This window comes from Aricia agestis, chromosome 14 (assembly GCF_905147365.1).
Source record: "Aricia agestis chromosome 14, ilAriAges1.1, whole genome shotgun sequence".
In the NCBI taxonomy this organism is placed as follows: domain Eukaryota; kingdom Metazoa; phylum Arthropoda; class Insecta; order Lepidoptera; family Lycaenidae; genus Aricia; species Aricia agestis.
In genome coordinates this window covers 3597386-3620002 of record NC_056419.1, presented here as the reverse complement: position 1 = coordinate 3620002, position 22617 = coordinate 3597386, and the positions used below count along the sequence as shown (strand labels likewise).

General features: G+C 37.4%; 2 protein-coding genes across 5 annotated transcripts in view; one reads left to right on the top strand and one right to left on the bottom strand.

The window, feature by feature from the left end:
- The window catches only part of LOC121733711 (structural maintenance of chromosomes protein 3), a 32849-nt gene extending 25334 nt beyond the window's left edge, over positions 1-7515 (top strand). The window contains exons 22-24 of the mRNA XM_042124057.1: positions 3685-3867; positions 4360-4572; positions 6743-7515. Of these exons, the coding sequence (XP_041979991.1) occupies positions 3685-3867; positions 4360-4572 (396 nt within the window). The 3' untranslated portion in view covers positions 6743-7515. The remainder of the gene's footprint in view (positions 1-3684; positions 3868-4359; positions 4573-6742) is intronic.
- Positions 7516-11711: 4196 nt separating this feature from the next.
- Positions 11712-22617, bottom strand: part of LOC121733712 (5'-3' exonuclease PLD3-like) — a 107340-nt gene continuing 96434 nt past the window's right edge. For all 4 annotated transcript variants that reach the window (XM_042124058.1, XM_042124061.1, XM_042124060.1 and 1 more), the window contains exons 9-12: positions 14332-14471; positions 13793-13958; positions 13297-13409; positions 11712-12565 (exon numbers count right to left, since the gene is read on the bottom strand). In XM_042124058.1, coding sequence (XP_041979992.1) covers positions 12406-12565; positions 13297-13409; positions 13793-13958; positions 14332-14471 — 579 coding nt within the window. In that variant the 3' untranslated portion in view covers positions 11712-12405. The remainder of the gene's footprint in view (positions 12566-13296; positions 13410-13792; positions 13959-14331; positions 14472-22617) is intronic.

Here is a 22617-nt window from a genome sequence, read left to right as displayed (position 1 = left end):
ATTGTATATGTATATTATGTTATTTGCTGTGAAAGTAGTAGCGCAGAAAGCGTTACTTTGCTAAATTTCTGTATGAGCAAATTCATAATAATGTGGCATTTTTGTAGAAATATCTAATCAAAGTAACTCTTACGCTGTTTCTTTATCAGCGTGCCGTGTGGCGCAACAATACTATAAACTATATTTTTCATATGCGAGTGGCACATACTCACTCTAAAGTTTTAAATCTTTGTTTTATTACACCCTGTACACAGTACAAGCTCATTATAGCTATTACACAGGCTACATTACTAATAAAAATGAGTGTAACAGATCTTTCATTAACGCGGAAGGTTCAAATTCAGTCCAAGCAGTAGATTCAGATATCTTCCTTCGGTTGATCCCGATAAACCACTGACAATATTTTTTTAAATATGTCGCGGAATGCAAATATGCCAGTTTATACATTTCGAGAGCATTATCTACAGTCAAACGTTTGCACAAGTCTAGCTCGCACATGCCTTTGAGATCGTCCACCTTATAGTAGTCGGCCGCTATGAAAAGTCTCTCCGACAATGAGTCTAAATTATTGACATGCTCCAAGTAAATGTATCTCAATAGCTCTTCTAAAACTTCAGCGTCGAACGGACTGGAAATTGTGCCGGTTCTATTTTCTTCCGTGTCGTGGGTTAGGTGCGCTCTGAAGACTACGTTTTTGCACGCAATTATACTTTTGTGCACCTTAAAATGTTTGCCATCGGAGGATACGATAGTGACGTCAGAAAACAGCTCGCTTCTCATTAAATCATCCAAAGTTTTATTTATTTCAGTCGTTCTCGATGTGTAACAGCAAATTTGAAAAAAAATTGATTGTACACTGTAATTATTATCTGTAATTATAACTTTAGCAAACGTATTCCAATCTTCGTAATCCTCACCTAGTAAATCCTTTGAATTTTTATTTGCTTCTCGTACATTAATGGTTTCAATCTGAACCCAGTCCAGTGATTTGCGGCTCTTGAAGTCAAATTCAAAAATATAGCAATCTTGCATAATATACTCTGCTAGACATCGAATTTCAAATGAACTTTCTGCAGAAGCTGGCAATTTTATTTCTTCATAAGAATTGATATATTCTTCCAATGGTGCTTTAAAAAGCAAACCAAACGAGAAGACTTCAACATACGTACCGCACCCGTAAAAGGCAAAATCATTGTAATCAAAACTCTCTATACCCATTCTGCCCTCAAACGAACTGCCTTTGTTTCCTGGTAGTGTACTTGAAAAAGTGTTTCGTCTTTTGCTACGACTAATTTAATTACGCCGACCAAATAGTCTGTACAGATGAGTGGTTCTACAGATTTTTAGTTTACTTGTCAATTTTTTGTGAGTTTAACAGTACAACTTTTTTTATATGCGCTAAATGGACAGTATTTTTTCATTCTTTATTATCAAAGAGTATGTAAACTACGTAACAAGAGGTCGAACGTAGAAGAAAAAAGAAGCATCCGTTATTTTATTTTTTTAATTTGAAGTTTAAATTAAAAACTATGTGCAAAAAAGTTACATTCTAAAGAGACAAAAAATAAAAAATAAATGAGCTCAAATAAATGTTTAATTTCCCTGAAAATTATCATCTACAGCTTAATTAATAATAAGGTAAATTAAACAATAAAAGAGCTGATTTAATCCAACCAAAGCGACTACAAAGCGGGAGCGTCTACCGTGCGGCGGACGCTACCCATACAATATTATGGCGCTTTGCACATCTGTGCGACCGCAATTTTAGGCTGCGTTTCCACCAAACCTGAGCGGAGCTGTATTGGGAAATGCGAGGAATGTGTTTTTGAAAACCAATAGCATCGCCGCGCTGAGCGATGTCATGGCATAGTCATGTCAATGAAGCGATTCTATTGGTTTTCAAAAACACATTCCTCGCAACACAGCTCCGCTCAGCTCTAGTGGAAAGGTAGCCTGATGGGTAGCGTCTACTTATTAGCTTCGCCATCGCTTTGGTGGCACAGGTTTGGCCAAAGCTTTATACATACATACTTAGTTATTATTACTTTGTTTTGTTACACTATGTATCGACAGTTGAAATCTTTTACATGGGCTTTGGCCTGACCGAGTATACCACCTCACTCGAATCTTCCTTTGCGGCCACCACTCATATAACTGATATAAGTCTTCTCTTCTTCCTAAAATCATCTTTATGTAGATTAAAAGGTTGCAAACTTGTGGGAGAACCTAAAAACCAGAAATTAATAAAGAGTTTGGGCAATTTTTAAAAGCTTTTATCTAACTCGCTCTGTATGTACGTATTATATCTGTTCGGATAAAATTTTGGAACTCAATATTATTGAAGTATAATATATGTGTGTCACATAACATCACCCTATATCCAATATGGCTGACCATCTAAGATGGCGAAATAGTTTTGCACACAAAAACCAGTCTACAAGTAAAATCATAACTTTTATTCGTATGTAAGATTAACACGTATTGAAAAATATCTTCTTGAGGTTTTCGATTGGTTGACAAGATGGCGGCGCGGCGGCGCTAGAGTTGGATCGACGCGCAGATGATGTCTCGCGTTGCGCGTAGACAAATTATATTCTATGCAGTCCTACAATATGGATATCAAATGAAAGGACTTTTTGACAGTAATTTGAAAACGAATGTAATGTTCTACGTCCAATATGGCGGCTAATCCAAGATAGGGGAATAGTTATTTTTAATGCACTTCTGCAATATGGTTATCAAATGATAGGGCTTATTGAGAGTAACTCGGAAACGAATTTAATGTTATTCTACGTCTAATATGGTGGCTCATCCATGGGGAATAGTTGTTTCTGCAATGTAGGTATCAAAAACACTTCTGCAATATAGGTATCAAATGAAAGGGCTCATTGAGAGTAAATTAAATCTAATCCGAAATACAATTTTGATTTTTTAAGTGACACCTTCCTTTTTTTAAACTTTGCAGCAATTTTTCCTTTTCTGAAATCGCGGAATTCTGTCTGTAGCGGTCATTGACTCCCTGTCAAAAAACTTGTCGTTTCTTCAAAAACAGTGTAAGACCCAATTCGACCAAACTTGAAGTTAGTGTGTACATAGTATAACTATCACGAGAATAATAATTTGACTCACTGACTGATTAAACAAGTACGCTGGAGTCTGGACATAACATACCCAGCTGTTTTTTGTGCCTATTTGAAGCGGAATCAGCGGCCCCAATGCGGGGGAAGAGAACTAAATCAGGTCAGATTTAGTTATCTTCCCCCGCATTGGATTAGAAGTTGAAAAAACCCAAAACCAGCTTACTCTTCTGTTTCCTAATCTAAGAGTAAGCTGGATTTGTGCTGTTATACTCGAGTAAAATTTTACTCCAGTTTTGTCGAATCCGCCCTAAGGGTGATATCGTATTTTGCATAACACGATATGAATTACATCACTTCAAACTCATAAACAATTGGAAATTATCATACGAAGAGATAACCAAGAGGTTTTCCGATGAATCTATAATAATCTGTGTCTTTATAAGAGCTCATTTTTTCTTAAATACTCTGAATACAGTGCTAGCATTTTTCATTTAGCGCCTAGACTAAAAAGGTCAATGACCGCTACCGCCTCGATTTGCCGAGCACACTGTAATGTAAAAACATTGCCAATAGGCCTATTTTTTTAACACCTCCGTGCTTTCAGCGCGCCAACGCGGAGCAGTTCTCCGGCGTGGGCATCAAGGTGTCGTTCACCGGGGGGGAGGGCGACATGAGGGAGATGAACCAGCTGTCCGGCGGGCAGAAGTCGCTGGTGGCGCTCGCGCTGATATTCGCCATACAGAAGTGCGACCCTGCCCCCTTCTACCTGTTCGACGAGATAGACCAGGTATGTCGAGTGTAGTAATGTTGCCTATACTGTACTCGGCGAAACAAGGCGGTAGCGGTCCTTGACTCCCTGTCAAAAAAATTTCATTTTCTATTTAAACCGCGATTGACAACGTCTGACACTTCATTGTCAATCACGGATTATATAGAAAATGACAAGTTTTTGACAAGGGGTCAATGACCGCTACTACCATGTTTCGTCGAGTACAGTATAGTAACATATAGTTATACATGTATATGAAATAGTTCTTAAAATAAAAACGTTGATTCAATTCGAAAACACGATGGGTCAGGTTTGTTGCATGTTCTACTGCGATACAGATTACAGACAATATGGTTAATCTTACAGCGTGGCATGGTAGAATTTATTTTTGTTTATATCTTAGTTAAGTATTTTATAACTAAAAGTTACACAAGTATGTAATTTTATTATCATTTTCAGTATATTTTTAGTCATAACATTTGAACAAGAATTTATTTTTCTCGCTTGCAGGCGCTCGACGCGCAGCACCGTAAAGCGATAGCCAACATGATCCACGAGCTGTCATCGTCAGCGCAGTTCATCACAACCACCTTCAGACCGGAGTTGTTGGAGCACGCGCACAAATTTTACGGAGTGAAGTTCCGCAATAAAGTATCGCACGTCGAGTGCGTGACGCAGGAGGAGGCCAGGGACTTCGTGGAGGACAGCGCCACACATGCTTAAGTAGGTTTTGGTGAAATAGACAAATTTTTGTGTGAATATAGTTGATAAATAAAATCTGCTGGAGCACATCTCACAAGCCTAGGTACAGTGTGAAATATAGCAGCAGGTGTGAATATAGTAGTAGTTGGTATACGGCTAGCTTCACACCGGAAGTTCCGCAACAAAGTGTCGCACGTCGAGTGCGTGACGCAGGACGACGCCAGGGCACGCTTAAGTAGGTAGGACTATTTAGGCGAACGCGGCTAGCTTCACACCGAAAGTCTGATTAGTTTTATACGCAGTGAAGTTTACGTAAAGAACTTCGTGGAGTACAGCCCGATACCTAGGCGTGTCTACCGTCTACGTACAGTGTGATGATAGCAGCAAGTGGGCGTATGCGGTGAGCTTCACGCCGGAATTGCTGCTCACGCTTAGGTGAGATGTGAATATAGTTGTAGTTAGGCAAATGATGGCCGCATTCACACCGGAAGTGGCTTTCTACAAAGTTCCAAAACCCTTGTTGTCGCACGTCGAGTGCGTGACGCAGGACGAGGCCAGGGATTTCGTGGCGGACAGCGGCACACACGCCTAGGTACAGTGTGAATATATCAGCAGGTGGTGTAAATGTAGTAGCAGTCGGGCGAATGCGGCTAGCTTCAGAATCAATCGTGGAGGACAGCGCCACGCGCCTTCGGGGGGTGCCGACAAGCAATGTGTCACGCCCACTGCAACATGGCCGCATGCATATTGCATACCTATTGTCTACGCGTAGCCGCCATGTCCTGCGCATCCCCGCCCCGACGCAGGAACGGCCAAGTGGCAGTCGAAATTATTATTAATTATTTTTTGCTATAAATGCCGAATTTCGAAATGTAATTTGACATTCACTGTTTTTAGGGTTTCTATTTAACTTTGTGTCTGTACTGCGATTTATGTAATATTATATATTTGTAAATTTGTGAATAAATCAAGTGATAGTTTTTGGCATATTTATTTATACGTTACTAGCGACCCGCCCCGACTTCGCATCGGGTAGGTATTTAAAAATATATAGCCACGGGTATTTAAAAAATATTAAAATCGATTAAGCAGTTTCGACTTGTATTCATTATTATTACCCGTGGGCCGTGGCCCGCATTGGTCGGTACATCCGCAAAAGCTACTTCCCGCAATTTTTAAGTCTGTAATATCTTCGAAAATATTCATTTAAATCATATTATGTTGTAAAGGGCCATCTACATTAAATCAACAATGTATTTAAGTTATTTAATTGGATAAGGATTAGTGCTGTATTTATTAAAATTGCTTCGAAAACTCTCTACTATATAATGAATGTTATTATACCTATAACCTTCCTCTTGAATCACTCTATCTATTAAAGAAAACCGCATCAAAATCCGTTGCGTAGTTTTAAAGATTAAAGGGAACAAAGGGTCATGAGGGAAAAAAAAAAAACTTTATGTATAGATGTGCTTCTGGTACTGCAGTAAATCAAAAGGGCTACCCCTATTAATTTGTTTCTATTCACAAGATTTATAATAAAATATTGGGGGTAGTACACAAAAAAATCTTGGAATTGGCGGGTAGGTCGAAAAAATTTAACGTAATTTACACCTCTTCATACGTTAAGCGCTTCTGATAATCATAGTTTAAAATAAATGGGCGACCCCGAATCATTTGTCAATTCACAAGAATTAAAACAAAATATTGGGGATAGTACACAAGAAAAATCTTGGAATTGGCGGGTAGGTCGAAAAAATTTAACGCAAACACCTCTTCATACGTTATGCGCTCCTGGTACTTCATAGTTTAAACAAATGGGCTACCCCTATTAATTTGCCAATTCACAAGAATTAAAACAAAATATTGGGGGTATTTACAAGAAAAATCTTAGAATTAGTGGGTAGGTCGAAAAAATTCAACGCAATTTACATCTCTTCATACGTTAAGCGCTCCTGGTAATCATAGTTTAAAATAAATGGGCGACTCCGAATCATTTGTCAATTCACAAGAATTAAAACAAAATATTGGGGTAGTACACAAGAAAAATCTTGGATAAAGGATAATCTACCCACTAATGTGGGTAGATCGAAAAAATTCAACGCAAACACCTCTTTATACGTTATGTGCTCCTGGTATACTAAAATAAAACAATTATAGCAAATGAAAATTATTATTTTTCTTTTTGCAGATGGTGTGGGAAACGCAGACAAACAAAATGTGTCCAGTCGAGGACTGCTATTATAATTTTATATCTAAGTATATAAATTTTAAAATTTCTTGTATTATTTGGAATTTAGTATAACACATTTGTAACATGTTTTTCTTTGGTTAATTATCAACATTCCCAGTTAAACAAAAACGTTCACAAACCTTTTATTTTTGTTTTTCAAAATTAAACCTTCAATTTAATTACGGACCTACAAATGATTTTATATTTTTATATTCGACTAAGGGTATTTTTCATAATCTCCTAATAAGATTCAAATAGCTTATTTGCATGTTTTGTATCTATTCTTCAACAAAATTTTCTATAGATATCGAATAACCTATTTGGAACTTATTACAAGATTCGGAAACAGTCCCATTGAGGCCTGATAGTAGATTCTAGAATAAGCTATTATTGTTTGTGTGCTCCGGGGTCTTACAATGCAGCGTGACTCAACGATACAATGAAATGACCCATTCAAAGCTGAACTTTATTTACTACACAAAAAGATATAAATTCTTTGAATGGTTAGTTATTTTGGAAATAATGTAAATGCATCGCATCGACGCGTCACGTTGTAATGTGATTCGGCCCTTAATTGATTTATATTTATAATTATTTTTATTTTATTATGATTTGTAGGTTAATATGCTAAGTTAGTGATAAGTCTGAGTTTGACTGTATGAATGTATGTGACATGGCGCTGGTGTTATTGTTAAATAAAGTAATTACAAATACATAGTTTAACATATTGACGATACTTTTTATTTTGCATCTAAAAAAGAATAAGAATAAAATAAATCAAAAATAAACTATGAGGAATGTTATGAAGCTGGCTACACACGCCTTGAATTTGAAATTACAAATAAACAGGATTCCGTATTAAAATTTTCAAGATTCACGGCATGATTTTGGACTCAGTACAACCATTTGGATAGACAGCAAGTAATTCTAAGTAAATAAAACAAAATTAACACAGAAGATATCTATATTTACAATATAAAATAGAAGTCACAAGATATATATTGCTTTACATATCACACTCAGATACATTTTAGTACGATCCCGAAGAGTTAAGACTTGAACACCTCACTTGGTAATTATGTGCCAAATGAAATATTTCAATTATCTATAAAAATTTTCAAGTTTTAAATAAAACATTAATTTTCAATACATTTGAAATAAATTAGTTTGTTAGGCCTAATACGAAAAGTTTCTAGGAACATGATACTTATCTACAAGTAGGACAGCTCGGAACAAACGGTGATCGAATTTCGTTAGTAGTAATAAAAAAATATTTTAATCGACATAACCGCAATCAAAAATGTAGACGCAATTTAAATTTTCAGTTGCAATTACGTCTTTACCAACATGACTGTAAAAATAACTGTTTAATGTTTATATACAAGAATTATTCTTTTGCTGTAAATTTTCCTTCAATTCCGAGCTGTTATATTTAATACTTGTTATTGTATTTTTCAATTTATTATTATTAAAAAGATTTATTTTACACAAGCCAAACTAGTAAATATAAAAGTACTAGCTTAACTTTAAACAGAAAAAAAGATAGAAAATTATATGATGCAGAATCTTTCACTAATGTAAATAATACATTCAAATTCATAGAAAAATTAAAGTTTACAAGCAAAAAAAAAACATGACAATATAGGGATGTTTAACCTGCTTGATTACGATACAATAATTATAATATTGCCCTTAGTTATAACTTATAGCAAGTAGTTATCAACATTTTAAACCATCTACCTCTACCGTAATGTTACTAGTTATTTAGAAAGATATAAAAATCTACAAGAAACACGCGGAGAGAAGGCACGCAAACATTTAGAATTCATTCATGACAAAAATACAATAACGTTTTTGAAGTAATAAAAATTGAAAAAAATAATTTCTTTGTTTTTAGTCATTTCGTATGTAAAAATACGAAGTTCATCAAAAACATTACCAAAAAATCATTAAAATATGTTATGGTGCTCCCTCACCGTTCGCTCATTCGCGTGTAATGTAACATTATAGATTCGACTTTGAGCGTTACATTACAATACTACCTCCCTGACTGACGAGCATTCGCGAACATTCGACTTTGAGCATTACATAGCAAGTTGACTTCACTGCACATAGCATTGATGTTACAAGTTGTATCAAGATATTACACATTGTATCATTACGAGGTGCGCATTCGGTTCTCCTCCCTCATTGATGTAATGTTCGACTCTGTAACGTTACATTACACGCGAATGCTCACGGTGATGCGCCTTTACAATACTTACCTAGACTGTAATAACAAAAGATGTCAAATTGAAAAGATACAGATGGCAATATGGTTCTCTAATTCTTATGCAGCAATAAAAATTACATTCTCCAATCATTTTTGTCAAAATATGTATACTTTTGAAGGAAGAACGCCTTATAATATAGTAAACTCTATATTGTTTCAAATAAGATAGTTGTATTTAGTATAAGATTACCAATTAAATGGCGTACTGCCGAACTCAGACACGAATATTAACTAAATAAAATAAAATAAAAATAGCCTTTATTCTATTACCAGTAATTGTTACAATTTTTAAAAATTAAGATTAACTACTTAACTGTAATTAAATAAAGATTTTGACATCAGCTCCATACATAATATCTGTCTGTCAAAATCTTTATAAAATTACCATTTTTTATTTATTTATTTATTTATATAGCTATAATTCCACTTAGCAGTGCAGACTGTTATTCATGATCTTTTTTCTCGATTATTTTTTCCATTGCTACGTGGCCCCATTCTGGGTAAAAGCCTCCTCCATTTCTTTCCACCTGTCTCTGTCTTTAGCAGTTTGCATCCAGCTTTTCCCTGCTATTTTTGTGATGTCATCTGTCCATCTTTTCTTTGGCCTTCCTTTATTTCTTTTAACCTTTTGGGCCCTGCCATTTGGTTGCAAGGTAAGGTAAGTCCACCTGTTATCAGTGTATCGGGAGAGAGAAACCAACCCCTACTTACCTTACTACGCTCCAAAATTACCATTAATTAATTAATAATCGTGTGAGTGCGACAGTTATACTGCTTATTAAAATATAATTTTAAGATATCTGGATTCATATACGACCTCTGTGGCTCAGTGGTGAGCGCGTTGGTAGCTCAAGCCGGGGGTCGCGGGTTCGAATCCCGCCGACGGAACAAAAAGTTTTCAATGTTCCTGGGTCTGGATGTATATTAAAAATGTGTAGGATATAATAAAAATCTTAAATATATGTATAGTATAAAAGTATTAAACATATTTCCGTTTTCTGGTACCTGTAACACAAGTCCTTTAGGTACTTAGCACGGGGCTAGACTGACGTGGTGTGAAGCGTCCATAGATATTATTATTATTATATAATATTATAAGTAGTTCATACAAATGAAAATCAAGTGGTATTTCATTTTCAGAAAAAATACGCACCCATTTCTTTGCAACTTGGTGACATTTTAAGTAGGATTCTGTAGTAGCTTCTTACATATTTTGTTACATAACCTTATACAAATACAACATACGCATTTGAATCTACACCTATGAGAATCTAAACTTATTGCTATTAGTGCGTTTAATAGTAAGATGAGCCTAGAAAAATATATTTGGCCATATTTACAATCGATTCGAACTCAAAACGCCAATTCCTTATAAGTTATAATATCATATTTTATGACTACCAAAACATAACCCTTTTACAAAATATTCTGAAAAAATCAAAATTACATTTCAGTGGTTTAATTATAATAATAAAACTATATTTTAACTAAGCCTCCCTTCGTTAAAATTTGACATAATAATAATAATTAAACATGTCTAATTTTTTTTCATTTATTTCATTTCATAATTGAACATTCTAAAAACTGTTCTATTATATACTTTACTTTTGTTTAAAAATAAAGGAATCGCAAATGGCAGGATTTTCGTTGTAAACATTGTAAAATAAAATAAACAATTTACATGAATAAAATAACACAAAGTGTAAAATATTTCTTTAAAAAACTTATAACTTCATTTTAAAATAAGTTATTACTTTTGTAGCCAAAAACGTATAAATTCATTTTACTATCTAAAAAAAAAGTCCAACTGTAAGTACCTGATATGTTCACTCTAGAGATCTTGTTCTTAGTCTATAGTTTTCCTTTTTTAGTGTATTTATTGCCAAGAAGCAAATATTTATGTAAGTAAATAATTAGGCATATTAAAATTAGGTATAACAAAGTCATATATTAAAAACATAATCATATTCAACGATTCATGTTGCAGACGACTACTCCACTCGGGCTAACTTGTCGCTAGCGGTCATTGACTCCCTGTCAAAAACTTGTCATTTTCCATATATGCGCGCGATTGACAATGAAGTGTCAGATATTGTTTATCGTAATTTTATATGGGAAATGACAAGTTTTTGACAGGGAGTCAATGACCGCTAGCGACAAGTTAGCCCGAGTGGAGTATAGCAATAGTCACAATAATGGATATTGTGACTTGTCGTGGCCCAACCATCAATATAAAGGACTCACATAGTAATCACCTAACATATATACAAGGAACATCTAGGTTTTAGGGCGATCGCCGCGTTAAGCGTGCGCCCGGCGCGGCCACCCGTGAGGCGTGCTTGTTTCATGTCATCCCATAGAGCAGCGCTGCGTTGAAACCACAGAAATAAATCAAGATAGAACGGTTAAGCGGGTGGAGTACGCGTGTTTTTTTAATCTTGCACAAGTGAGCAAGATTTGTTGAACGTTCATTTAGTCGTCGCGAACGTCTCGACTTGATTACACCGGAGCGGTTGTGCAAAAATGCCTCATTGTGCAGTGTTTAATTGTAAAAATAGAAGTACGAAAATGAATCGGTCAAAAGGAGGTATTTCTTTCCACGGGTAAGTTATTTGTTCTAACTAAATGCAAAGCAAAAATTGACACGATCGATTCCTTAGCAATGCACGCGCGTCGCCGTTCTATTGATTTATTTCTGTGGTTGAGACGCTGCAGGCGGGCGCAAGGCGCGGCCGCCCGCTCATGGCATGGGCACAGGCTCAACGCAGCGAATGCCCTTAGATATTCCTTGTGACCTCTCCTTAAAGGAAGACTTTCGAAGCGAGCGTTAGTGACGTCGCGACAGACAGATAGATGTTCTATGTAGATTTGACATTAACGTCACAGACAGACGGACAGCGTTAGTGTCGCAGTGCTCGAAAGTAGTTTCCTAGAATTTCACACAACTTTAACCAAGCATGCAACGTCAACTGATGAGTAAGAACCAGAGTGATGTAGTGGCATTATCTAAAATATCACTTACGGTCGCATAATAATAATAAAGATCTATGAGGGATGTTTGGCTCTATGTAGCCGTAGGGTCTACCGTGTCAAACAGCTGTCATATGTAACGAAATAGCTTCGGCCTTCGGCATGTCACGATAAAGCTGTCATATGTCTGTCTGACACGACATTTGACACGAAAGACCCTACCGTCCCTCTGGCGGCAAATGATATATCGAAAACTCTCATTATACTCAATACATTAAGTACTGTTAAAGTCTTCATTTGTTATCTTTAAATTTCTCCGCCGTTATTCACTCTGGTTCTAACGTCAACTAATACCATATTCATCGTGCGAGAGAGACAGCTATAGCCGTCTGAGCGGGACGGCGTACGGCGAGTTCCAGTCGCGTTCGAATACCTCCTGCAGTTGGCGACGGATGTCGACGCTCGTGTTGTACGACGTGTGCTCCTGCGGCGAGTAGACTATAGCGACGCCGGCGGTGTCCGTGAAATAGTCACCGTACCTGGGTGTGTCAAATATTTAAATTTAAGTTATATACATTTAATGTAATTTTTACATATTTTGATATACAGATCTTACACTATATAGTATAAAAATCGGCATAGATAAACTTTTCTTTGTGGTTAAAAAAACTCTTAGGGCCGTTTTCATAATAAACTTATAAGTGAGGAACAGCACATGAGAGATTTTGGTACTAACTTTGTATTTACAGAGCAAAAGTGGCAACGATGGCGAATAAGACATTCGTCATTTATATTATTAGTCTATAAATTCTTTTAACGCACGGAATCGATTTTCTGACAGAAAATCTATTCTATGTCCTTTCCCGAGCATATAAGTATTTTCATAACTATCATCTAAATCGGGCTAGGAGCTTGGCTTAGGAAAAATCTGAAGAGATAACAGACAAACTCGCATTTACAATATTATAATGGAAGTCCTGAGAGGTGTCAAGGGACACCCAGATGGAACGAAGTTCCAGTTTATTATCTCTTATGTACATACTTAAAAAAAGATGTATACACTAAAAAAATCGTCGCTACATAACATTGTTCAATGCGAGAGAGAGAGGGAGAGAAACACGCGCTACCGCGTGTCGTGTCGTGTCAAAAGTGACGTTACAACTTTCCGTCTTCATTTTTTCTGTCTAGCCCCCTTTCGCAACGCGCGATAAGGAACTTCGTTCCAAAATTAAAATAAGGTCTAGAACCTAGATGAATAATATAATCTCACCAGTTGGAAGTGCCGATGTAAGCGGTCTTGTCAGTCACCATATACTTGTTGTGGTTGACGCGCGCGAACGGTATCTTGTCTTGCTCCGGCGTTGATGGCACTATGAAACGACGCTGTGGATAAAGAATAAAATTATGACTGACTGATTTTGTAATAGTTTTAGTGGCGGGGAAAGTCAACGTGAGCGTCGCGTGCGCGCCACGTGCACTCTCCACACACGTCAAATGGCGGCTACGCGCGACGCTTATGTAGCGCGCTCGCGGCGCACACACGGTGCTCACATGGCTTACACGCCCGAGGAACGCGCACTTATGTTGGGGGCACCTTAATAAACCAAACCGATTTTATCCTGGAATTTGGAAAAGTCTCATCTACTGACACTAGATGGCGCTTTAAGGACTCTGCCTTTGCCTTGTATTACCGACTACTCAGCACTCAGGCATGCATATCTGTATGTCACTCGCTACTGTGACACACGTGTCTGTATGTCACTCACCACGCGCAGGTCGAGGCGCGGGTAGGCGCCGGCGAGCGCCGCCAGCGACGCCAGGTAGTTCTCCTCGGCGGGCGCGGAGTGCTGCCACCAGCTGATCAGCATGCGCACGTGGACCTGGTGCTCGATGGCGGCGGTGCGAATCGCGTCGTCGATCTTCGGCCAGAACCTGAGGAAATATGATAGTTGTGAGTCTTTCTCTGACTATTGCTGTCTCATTCACAAACTGCGAATTGTTCAAGAACCTTTCGGTAAGCGAGGAAGCATTGGCAGATATTTGGTATACGAAATTAACGATTTACACCATGTTGTACAATTTGCGCCTGTTGCATTGGTGTTGCAAGATAATATAAATTCACCCTGCGGGGCAGATATCATCGCATGGGTACACACCATTGGTAGATTATGATCAGATAGTGGCACGTTATTGGTAGATATTGTACACATACGTATATCACCTCCTCCAGTTTCTTCAAACGATCTTAAAGTTTTAAACGACCATATACCTACTGTTGGAACGTCGTGTTATTACTACAACTTACTTGAGTTTAGGCGAATACTCGATGACGGGCGAGTAGTCCATGACGGAGATGTACACGAACTCCTCGGCGGTGGATATGATGTGGACGATGGCATCGTCGTCGTTGGTGCGACCGGCCGGGGACAGAGGTGGTGGGGAGCTCTGTAATAGAATAGTTTACAAGTGACAATAGAGACAGTTAAGAGATTTTTTACCTCTTTACACTAAGGCTGCCTTCACATATAGTCTATACTAAAACGAGCCGCGCGGCTGTCGCGCTGCTGCCGAGCGGCTCGCGACTTAATGTGAAGGCAGCCTAACGCTAGGAGTATCTAAGGCCCTGAAACAGGCACCTAAGATATAATTGGCCGAGATAACTGTATCGCACTCTACTCCGTAGGTAAAATCATTAAAGCCTAAGACAGGGACATAAAGTGTAAGAACTAAGCCACAACACTGCGATTTTGGAGATGCGACGCCGCAACGCAGTCGTCGTCTTGTATGTTGAATAGTGGACAGTACAAGCTTTGTCCACACTGTGCCTTTTTCTGTTCGTCAAGGGCATGAGTTATACGTCAACGGCGAACTTGAGGCATGCTCGCGACGCATGCCCTCTGGCCGTATGCAAAACTTCAAAAATGACAATATTGGCGTTGCGTTCCTTGATGCATTCAATTATTGAATGCGCCAATATGAAAGTTGATGACCAAAATTGAAGATGAAAGTGCACAGTGTGGGCGTAGCTATACAGATATATGCCACATGGGCGACATGGCATACACTACACTCGGTGTCAACCACACAACGTACCTTAAGCAACCGAACCAATGTGGCATCTGTGACTTTTGCGAAAAAACGAAATCCTACTTCTAAGAATCTACTTAAACTATTCATTGATACCTAGTATAGGTATATTGAAGTGTATCCAAATAAAACTAGCACCTACATTCATCAGGTGTCGTCTCTCACGGACAAAATAGATTTTACGTTGCAACGCGACATAATATGCGTTCACTATAAAAGCTAACGTGCCTAAGCAAACTGTGTGCTTTTTATAGACATAAATGTTGTATATTTTGCGGTAATTCAAACGGGAAAATTAGTCTTAATTTTTCCCGTTTGGATTAGAGGTATTTTCAGCACTCGATAGTCTTGTCGAGTGCTGAAAATACCTCTATGTGAGTTGTCAGATGTCCCTTAGCAGGAACAACTAACAAACCTAAACCAACCATCCTCATCACCTTGAGTGGCAGTCTTCCACCGCGCATTTTTCGTGCAAATTTTTGCAGCGCACTGTAAAGCTCTGGAACGAACTGACGCCAGCTGTATTTCCGGACCGTAGAGAGCGATTTCCGTCTTATAAGGCCGGCAACGCGCCTGCAGCAATTCTATTGTTGCGAGTGTCCATGGTCGATGGTAGTTGCTTTCCATTAGGTGACCCGTTTGCTCGTTTTCCCCCTTATTATAAAAAACGCATATTTGAAAGGCTGGGTAGGTCCTGACATAATTTTCATAGAATCCTTTCGGACTATGCCAAACTAGTCGTTTCTATGTTAAAATCAAAATCTAAAATATTTTTATTCGGAGTAATTTTTTTACAAAAACTTTACCGAACGTCGATACTACGGTGCCTACCACCGGTTCGGGAACTAACCCGGCGAGAAGAACCGGCGTAAGAAACTCGCACGGGGCCATCTTTTACTAAAAAGATGGAAAATTAGATACAATTTAAAACATATACAGTACAACACGGTCACATTAACCTGACGCACCACTGGAATGTATATGCAAGCTTCGTATTCGTGTTACGAATACGTAGTTATTCTGTTCCTACTAGACCAACCGTCAGTAATACACAAAGGAGACACAAGACTCAAGAGCTCTAAGTCTATTCTAGATTCTACAGTCACATTAGAAGACATGAGTGGATGAACATGATAACTAACATTTTGTAATATACGGACATTTACTCATCTTTTCCCTTACAACTTGAACAAACTTTGTAACTTATCTACTTCATCACCTGGCTACGCATAAAATGCAGTTTTTTTTTTCAAATCATTTTTCTGGCCCTAAAGAATTATATACTATATCATATTGATATCGAGAAAAAAATTACAAAAAAACACATTTGTTGTATGGCTTTTAGTATTTGTTGTTATAGCGGCAACAGATATGCACAATCTGTGAAATTTTCAGAAGTCTAGCTATAGCGGTTCTTGAGATACAGCCTAGAGACAGACGGACGGACCCGGACAGACATCGAAGTTTTAGTAATAGGGTCCCGTTTTTACCCTTTGGGTACGGAACCCTAAAAACGGTATTTTTTTACTGTTAGTTATTGAGTTCTTCCACTCACGTCTACATTTATTTGCGACCTTGATACCCCAGCAGCCTGTAAGCTTATTACACCCATTTCTAGCTGTAAACTTAGCACTAAGGCTAATCCTATTACCATAATATAGTATGATAGCTGCAAAAATGAATGACCTAATCGTAGCCGTGACCTAATCTACTTAATAGACATGATAACCTGTCCTTCTATTGTAATAATTTACTTGAGCGACTTAGTAATATTGTTAAAGGTTTAGTCAATTCATACTCAAATGGAAAAGTGTCTGTTTGTCTGTTCCTACTTTCCACGTCGGCGTTACAACGATTTGGTAGAAATTTTAAATTTTAGGTTGAAGAATGGACCTTAAATTTTTATTTCGATAAAATATGATGTCACAATATAATTATACATTTGCTATGTTCCAATCAACATATTTTTTTTAAATATTAAGTACTTATATGTGTAATTGAAAATAACGTAACCATTTTTTGAGAAAAGGAAAAATTCTAACTGTTTTCATGTACCTACCTACTCGATGTAAAATTGTACACAGACGAACTTTTAAAATATGTAAATGATAAAAGTCAAGCTCAAATCCGGAAATCGTTTTGAGGCTTTTCAAATTATTATTTTTAACAAAAAATTAAAACCGACTTCCAAGGTAAAAACAATAATAACATCCATATTATATGGACGAAAAGTATTAAATAATTTTTTCTATCTAATAGTGCCTTTTTCCGAATTCGGTACCAGATATAGCCGAATCTTCAGAATATTTGAAACTTTTGTAACTGGCACCGACTTCGAAATGATGAAGATTGAGTACAGAATACCTAGTTGAGTTTTAGCCGAATTCGGAAAAAGGCACTATTAGATAGGAAAAAATACTTACTTAATACTTTTTAGTTCATATAATATGGATGTTATTATTTTTTTTACCTTGGAAGTCGGTTTTAATTTTTTGTTAAAAATAATAATTTCACTCTTTTTAGTTACTTACCTAGTAAACCATCGCGTACTTAATACTTACGTAGAATAACACACCTGCATATTATTCTACGTATCTTATTAGTTATTACAATTTGTTAACAGTCAGTCACACATACAAAATATAATATCAGCTGCAGATAATTTTAAACAATACTTACATTTAAAATATTATCGAAGCAACTTACTTCTCAGAAGTAATGTCAAATGTGTGCCTTACGCTCTGGAGTTAAGGTTGAATTTGTTATGTTCAATTTTTGTGACATTGATGTGGTGGTAATGATGATGATGATGATGATGAATGTAATTTGCATAGTAGCATATGCTTTCAGTTCTTAAAACAGCGCCAAAACTCCCAAACTCGTATCTATAAGGAATCCGGAGTTCTCTTAGTATCTTCGGAACCATAGTATACCTCGGTGCAAAATCTTGCGTTTTGGTAGCATATGCTTAAGATGCTTCTCATAAAACCTAAATCACCATATGTTTATACGTGGGAGTGCCATGCTTCGGCACGAATGGGTCGGCTCGACCGGAGAAATACCACGTTCTCACAAAAAACCGGCGTGAAACAGCGCTAGCGCTGTGTTTCGCCGAGTGAGTGAGTTTACCGGAGGCCCAATCCCCTACCCTATTCCCTTCCCTACCCTCCCCAATTCCCTTCCCATCCCTACCCTCCCCTATTACCCTATTCCCTCTTAAAAGGCCGGCAACGCACCTGCAGCTCTTCTGATGCTGCGAGTGTCCATGGGCGACGGAAGTTGCTTTCCATCAGGTGACCCGTTTGCTCGTTTGCCCCCTTATTTCATAAAAAAAAAAATGTTTCCATTTTTCGAGGAGTTCCCTCGATGACTCATGGTTCCCATCATCAGGTCACCACTTTTGTGAAAATGGGACTAAATTGGAGTGAAACCTAATACAACAAAACAAAAATTTCGAAAATCGGTTCACAAACGGCGGAGTAATCGTTGAACATACACAAATAAAATTAAAAAAAATATATATTATATCCACAGCCGAACATATAACCTCCTCCTTTTTGGAAGTCAGTTATTAAAACATATCGATACACACCCTTCACTCTTAAGAGGATTCCACACCGCCCTTTTTTCCATACAAACGTTGTCCCCTGTTTCCTCCTTGGATAATGCTAGTAGAGTTATAATTTTTTTCCTGAATATCTACGGCCACTAATACAATGTCCCTATGTTTTCTTTTTTTTCATAATTTAATTATTAAATAAGATATGAACGTTCAAAAACCCAAAAAAATGGCCAGATTTTCCACTGTGTTCAAACGTCCAGAAAACAGATTTGGCTAGATTATACAAAAAAAGCAAAACATAGGAACACAGCTCAAGCCTTTTTTTAATCTTTAATGAAAAAAGTACTTAAATCGGTTAAGTTTTGGAGAAGGAATCAGGGGACAACGAATCGTTGATTTTCTGGATTTTCTGCAGTTGTCTCTATCGCGTTCTGCGGTATACGCTTGAGGTAAGGGAGACAGCTATAGATATTACACGTACTATTTTTCATTTCTCTAGCCGCTGTTGTATCCTCTTAAAACACAACCTTTATTTGAGCAGTCGGATAAAAATTACACTCTGTGATTGCCGACCGAAGCAGCTCACAATTTACCATGCGTGTGGCTACCGGAACACAACCAAATTACTCGTGTTTCTGGAATACTTTTAATGGATAATTAAAATTCATTCCATCCGTAATATAATGATAAACAAAGTACGGGATCGCGTGATCGCTGTCAATTCCTGGCGCCGCGCCGTTTGTTTGTAAACTCGGGGAAATATTTCAAGATCACGACAAAATACAAATTTTTGCTGACATGGAGACGAAAGTAGTATTGAAAACTATAGCCTGTCAAGAATGTGAAGAAATTAAAAAGTGACAGCATCGTAGTGTCATTCCTTTTTTCTTAGATTGATTTGAAAGGGTAGATTGATTTCAAAGGGATGACACTACGATGTTGCCACTTTTTAATTTCTTCAATTTCTTGACAGGCTATACTTACGTACTTATTCTTACTATGTACTTATTATTAGTGTACCTTTTTCCTGATTTTTAGGATTCTTGTGAACTCTCTACAAGGAACACGTACACACCCTAAAGTATTATCACTTATTTTAATCACACCTGTATAATAACTAGATGACGCCCGGAACTCCGTTGCGCCAAAGTTCGTTTATCACACGGGAACCGTGCATTTTGCCGGGATAAAAGTCCTATGTCCTTACCGGGACTCAAAGTATCTCCATATCTTTCAGCAAAATCGGTTTAGCGGTTTGGGCGTGAACTTTCGCATTTATAATATTAGTATGGAATTAAATCGAAACTAATTTTGATAATGATGTTTTGTATAGTTGATAATGATGATGACTACATCTTAACATTTACCCAGTGGCCTTGGCAGAGCTTAGCTGAGTCAGCAGCCGGTCACAGTGACTAAGTTCCTTAGCTCCACTCCATTACTTAGTTAATGTTTTTGACGGGTTAATCAAAGCTTGTATTAACTTCAGGGAATTTAATATGTATTTAGAACGGACCTACCATATTCTACAGGACGTATGCGTTGCATTTCGTGTACTAACCGTGCGATCACTTTTATAACGTACCTATTCTTTCGTCGGATCTTAAAAAAACCGATTCTCAGACGTTTTTCCTACGGGAAGTAGAGTACTACTCTACTTCCCGTAGGAAGAACGTCTGTAGACAAAATTTCAACAAAATGGGTCTAGCAGTTTCGAAAGAGTTAATCTTCATTTTGGCCATACGCCAGCAGCCTTCTAGGTATGGCTACACTCTACAATTCTTAGGGGCCATCCACAAAGTATGTCACGCCTTTAAAGGGGGGAGTAGGGGGTCGATGAATAGTGACAAGGAGGGGGCAGGGGTAATAAGTTTTGTGACAATCACAATTGAATAGCGAAATTTAAAATATTAGGTGGTTTTAATTTAAAGAGGTAAAATTGTATCTGTGACGTCACACAAGGGAGGGGGGGGGGTCTCACCAATGTGACAAAGAGCGGGGGGGCGGATCTAAAAATCATGAAAATCGTGTGACGTACTTTATGGATGGCCCCTTATCAATACACTCTACAGTCTACACTAAGTCTTGACAATATTTTGTATTGGCAGCAAACTATTCTATTACCCTGGGGGTACGGAGTCGTCTGCACGAACCGTCTAGTTTATTCATGCGGCCAAATTGAATCGCGTTATTTGCTATGCGAGCGAATTGTTTACGGACGTTTGCTTTATTTTGTATAATGTTAGTTTAGTTTCCATCATGAACTTGGAACTCGTAAAAGCGAGAAAATATTTTAAGAAGGAACAAAAAGCTTTGGTTCTCTCATTAAAGTCTACTGGATACAATCTTTTCAACAAAAATATTACAAATATGGTTGGGAAAGTCGTTCCTTTGGATCTTTTAAACAAAGTATGATATATCTAACAAAATATAATACATAATATCTCTAATTTTTCTAAACCTTTTAACAGGTCTGTCGCTATGGGCTTAAAACTTCGTACATTGACCAATCGCTATTTGTCTCTTGCAATATTTAGCAATATTTTATAAATATTGCTAAATATTGCAAATAATTAAAAAGCTAAGCGCTAGGTATTACAAATTTCTACGTACTTTACCGGACTTTACCAACTATGCTATATAATATGACCTAATTATATCTAGTACTAAGCTGATAGACAAAATTGATAGGCCATGATAGTTTTCAATTATATTAATGGTAATTCCGTGTGCGATTACGTCGCGTGCTCCGACTGTAAGTGATCAATATTAAACATTCAATCCCCGATTGTATCTGAGTGAAATATCAAACTACTTGTTCAATTTGAATTGTGTATATCCCAGAACTAGTTACATGTATGACGTATGTTTCGAGGGGATTGTAGAGTATACTTTTTAACACGCGTTTATTATTATTTATTATAGCTGTTGCCCGCGACTTCGTCCGCGTGGACTTCAGTTTATAGCGCGCGATGTCAACAAAATTGGTGTCAAAAGCTTTTATAAAAAATCCCTGGTACCCCTTAAATCACAACAGCTGTGCGTTGTGCACATATTTTTTTTTTTAATTAAACTTTATATTTTATGCCAAATTTTAAAGCTTATTTAGCCCCCCAATTACACAACTTTACCCATAAACTATTTATCATTGATAGGTTTAAGGTTACGTCACTGTATATAATTAAATTATAATATAAAGTACTGTCTTATTAAATAACGTAAAAAAAATAACAATCGAAAAAAAAGTAATTTACGATGATACCACCTCTTATAGAAAGATGTTGGGCAAGCGTTAGCGTGATGTAAGAGACGCACGGCGCCATCTAGTATGAATTTTTGGAACTAACTTAATTTGAACAAATTTTCGTATTTTCACCCCCTTACAACCCTTTTTTCCAGTATAAAAGTAGCCTATGTAATTTCTCAGTCTTTAGACTATCTGTATACAAAATTTCATTACAATCGGTTCGGTAGTTTTGGCGTGAAAGCGAGACAGACAGACAGAGATACTTTCGCATTTTTAATATTAGTATAGATTAGAGAGACTAGACGTTCCACGCGGCTTCGTCCGCGTATATTAGATATTTCACAGACAAATTATTCCACAAAAAATAGCCTATGATCCTTCACGCGGTCTACTTCTTATCTGTGCCAAATAGGCGCAGCGCAGACGACAGACTATCCGTGACGCACTTTTTAGTCCGTACTCCGTACTCCGTGGAAATAGAACCTATGCAATTACATGCAGTAACGCACACGACGCGCTGCGCAGACGTTTCTGCATAGGTTCTATTTCCACGGACTAAAAAGTGCGTCACGGATAGTCTGTCGTCTGCGCTGCGCCATAACAGAAAAATTGCTCCAGTAGTTCGTGAGATCAGCCCTTTCAAATAATTTCCCCCGTTTTTTTCCACATTTTTCTCTATTTTTTCGCTCTTATTA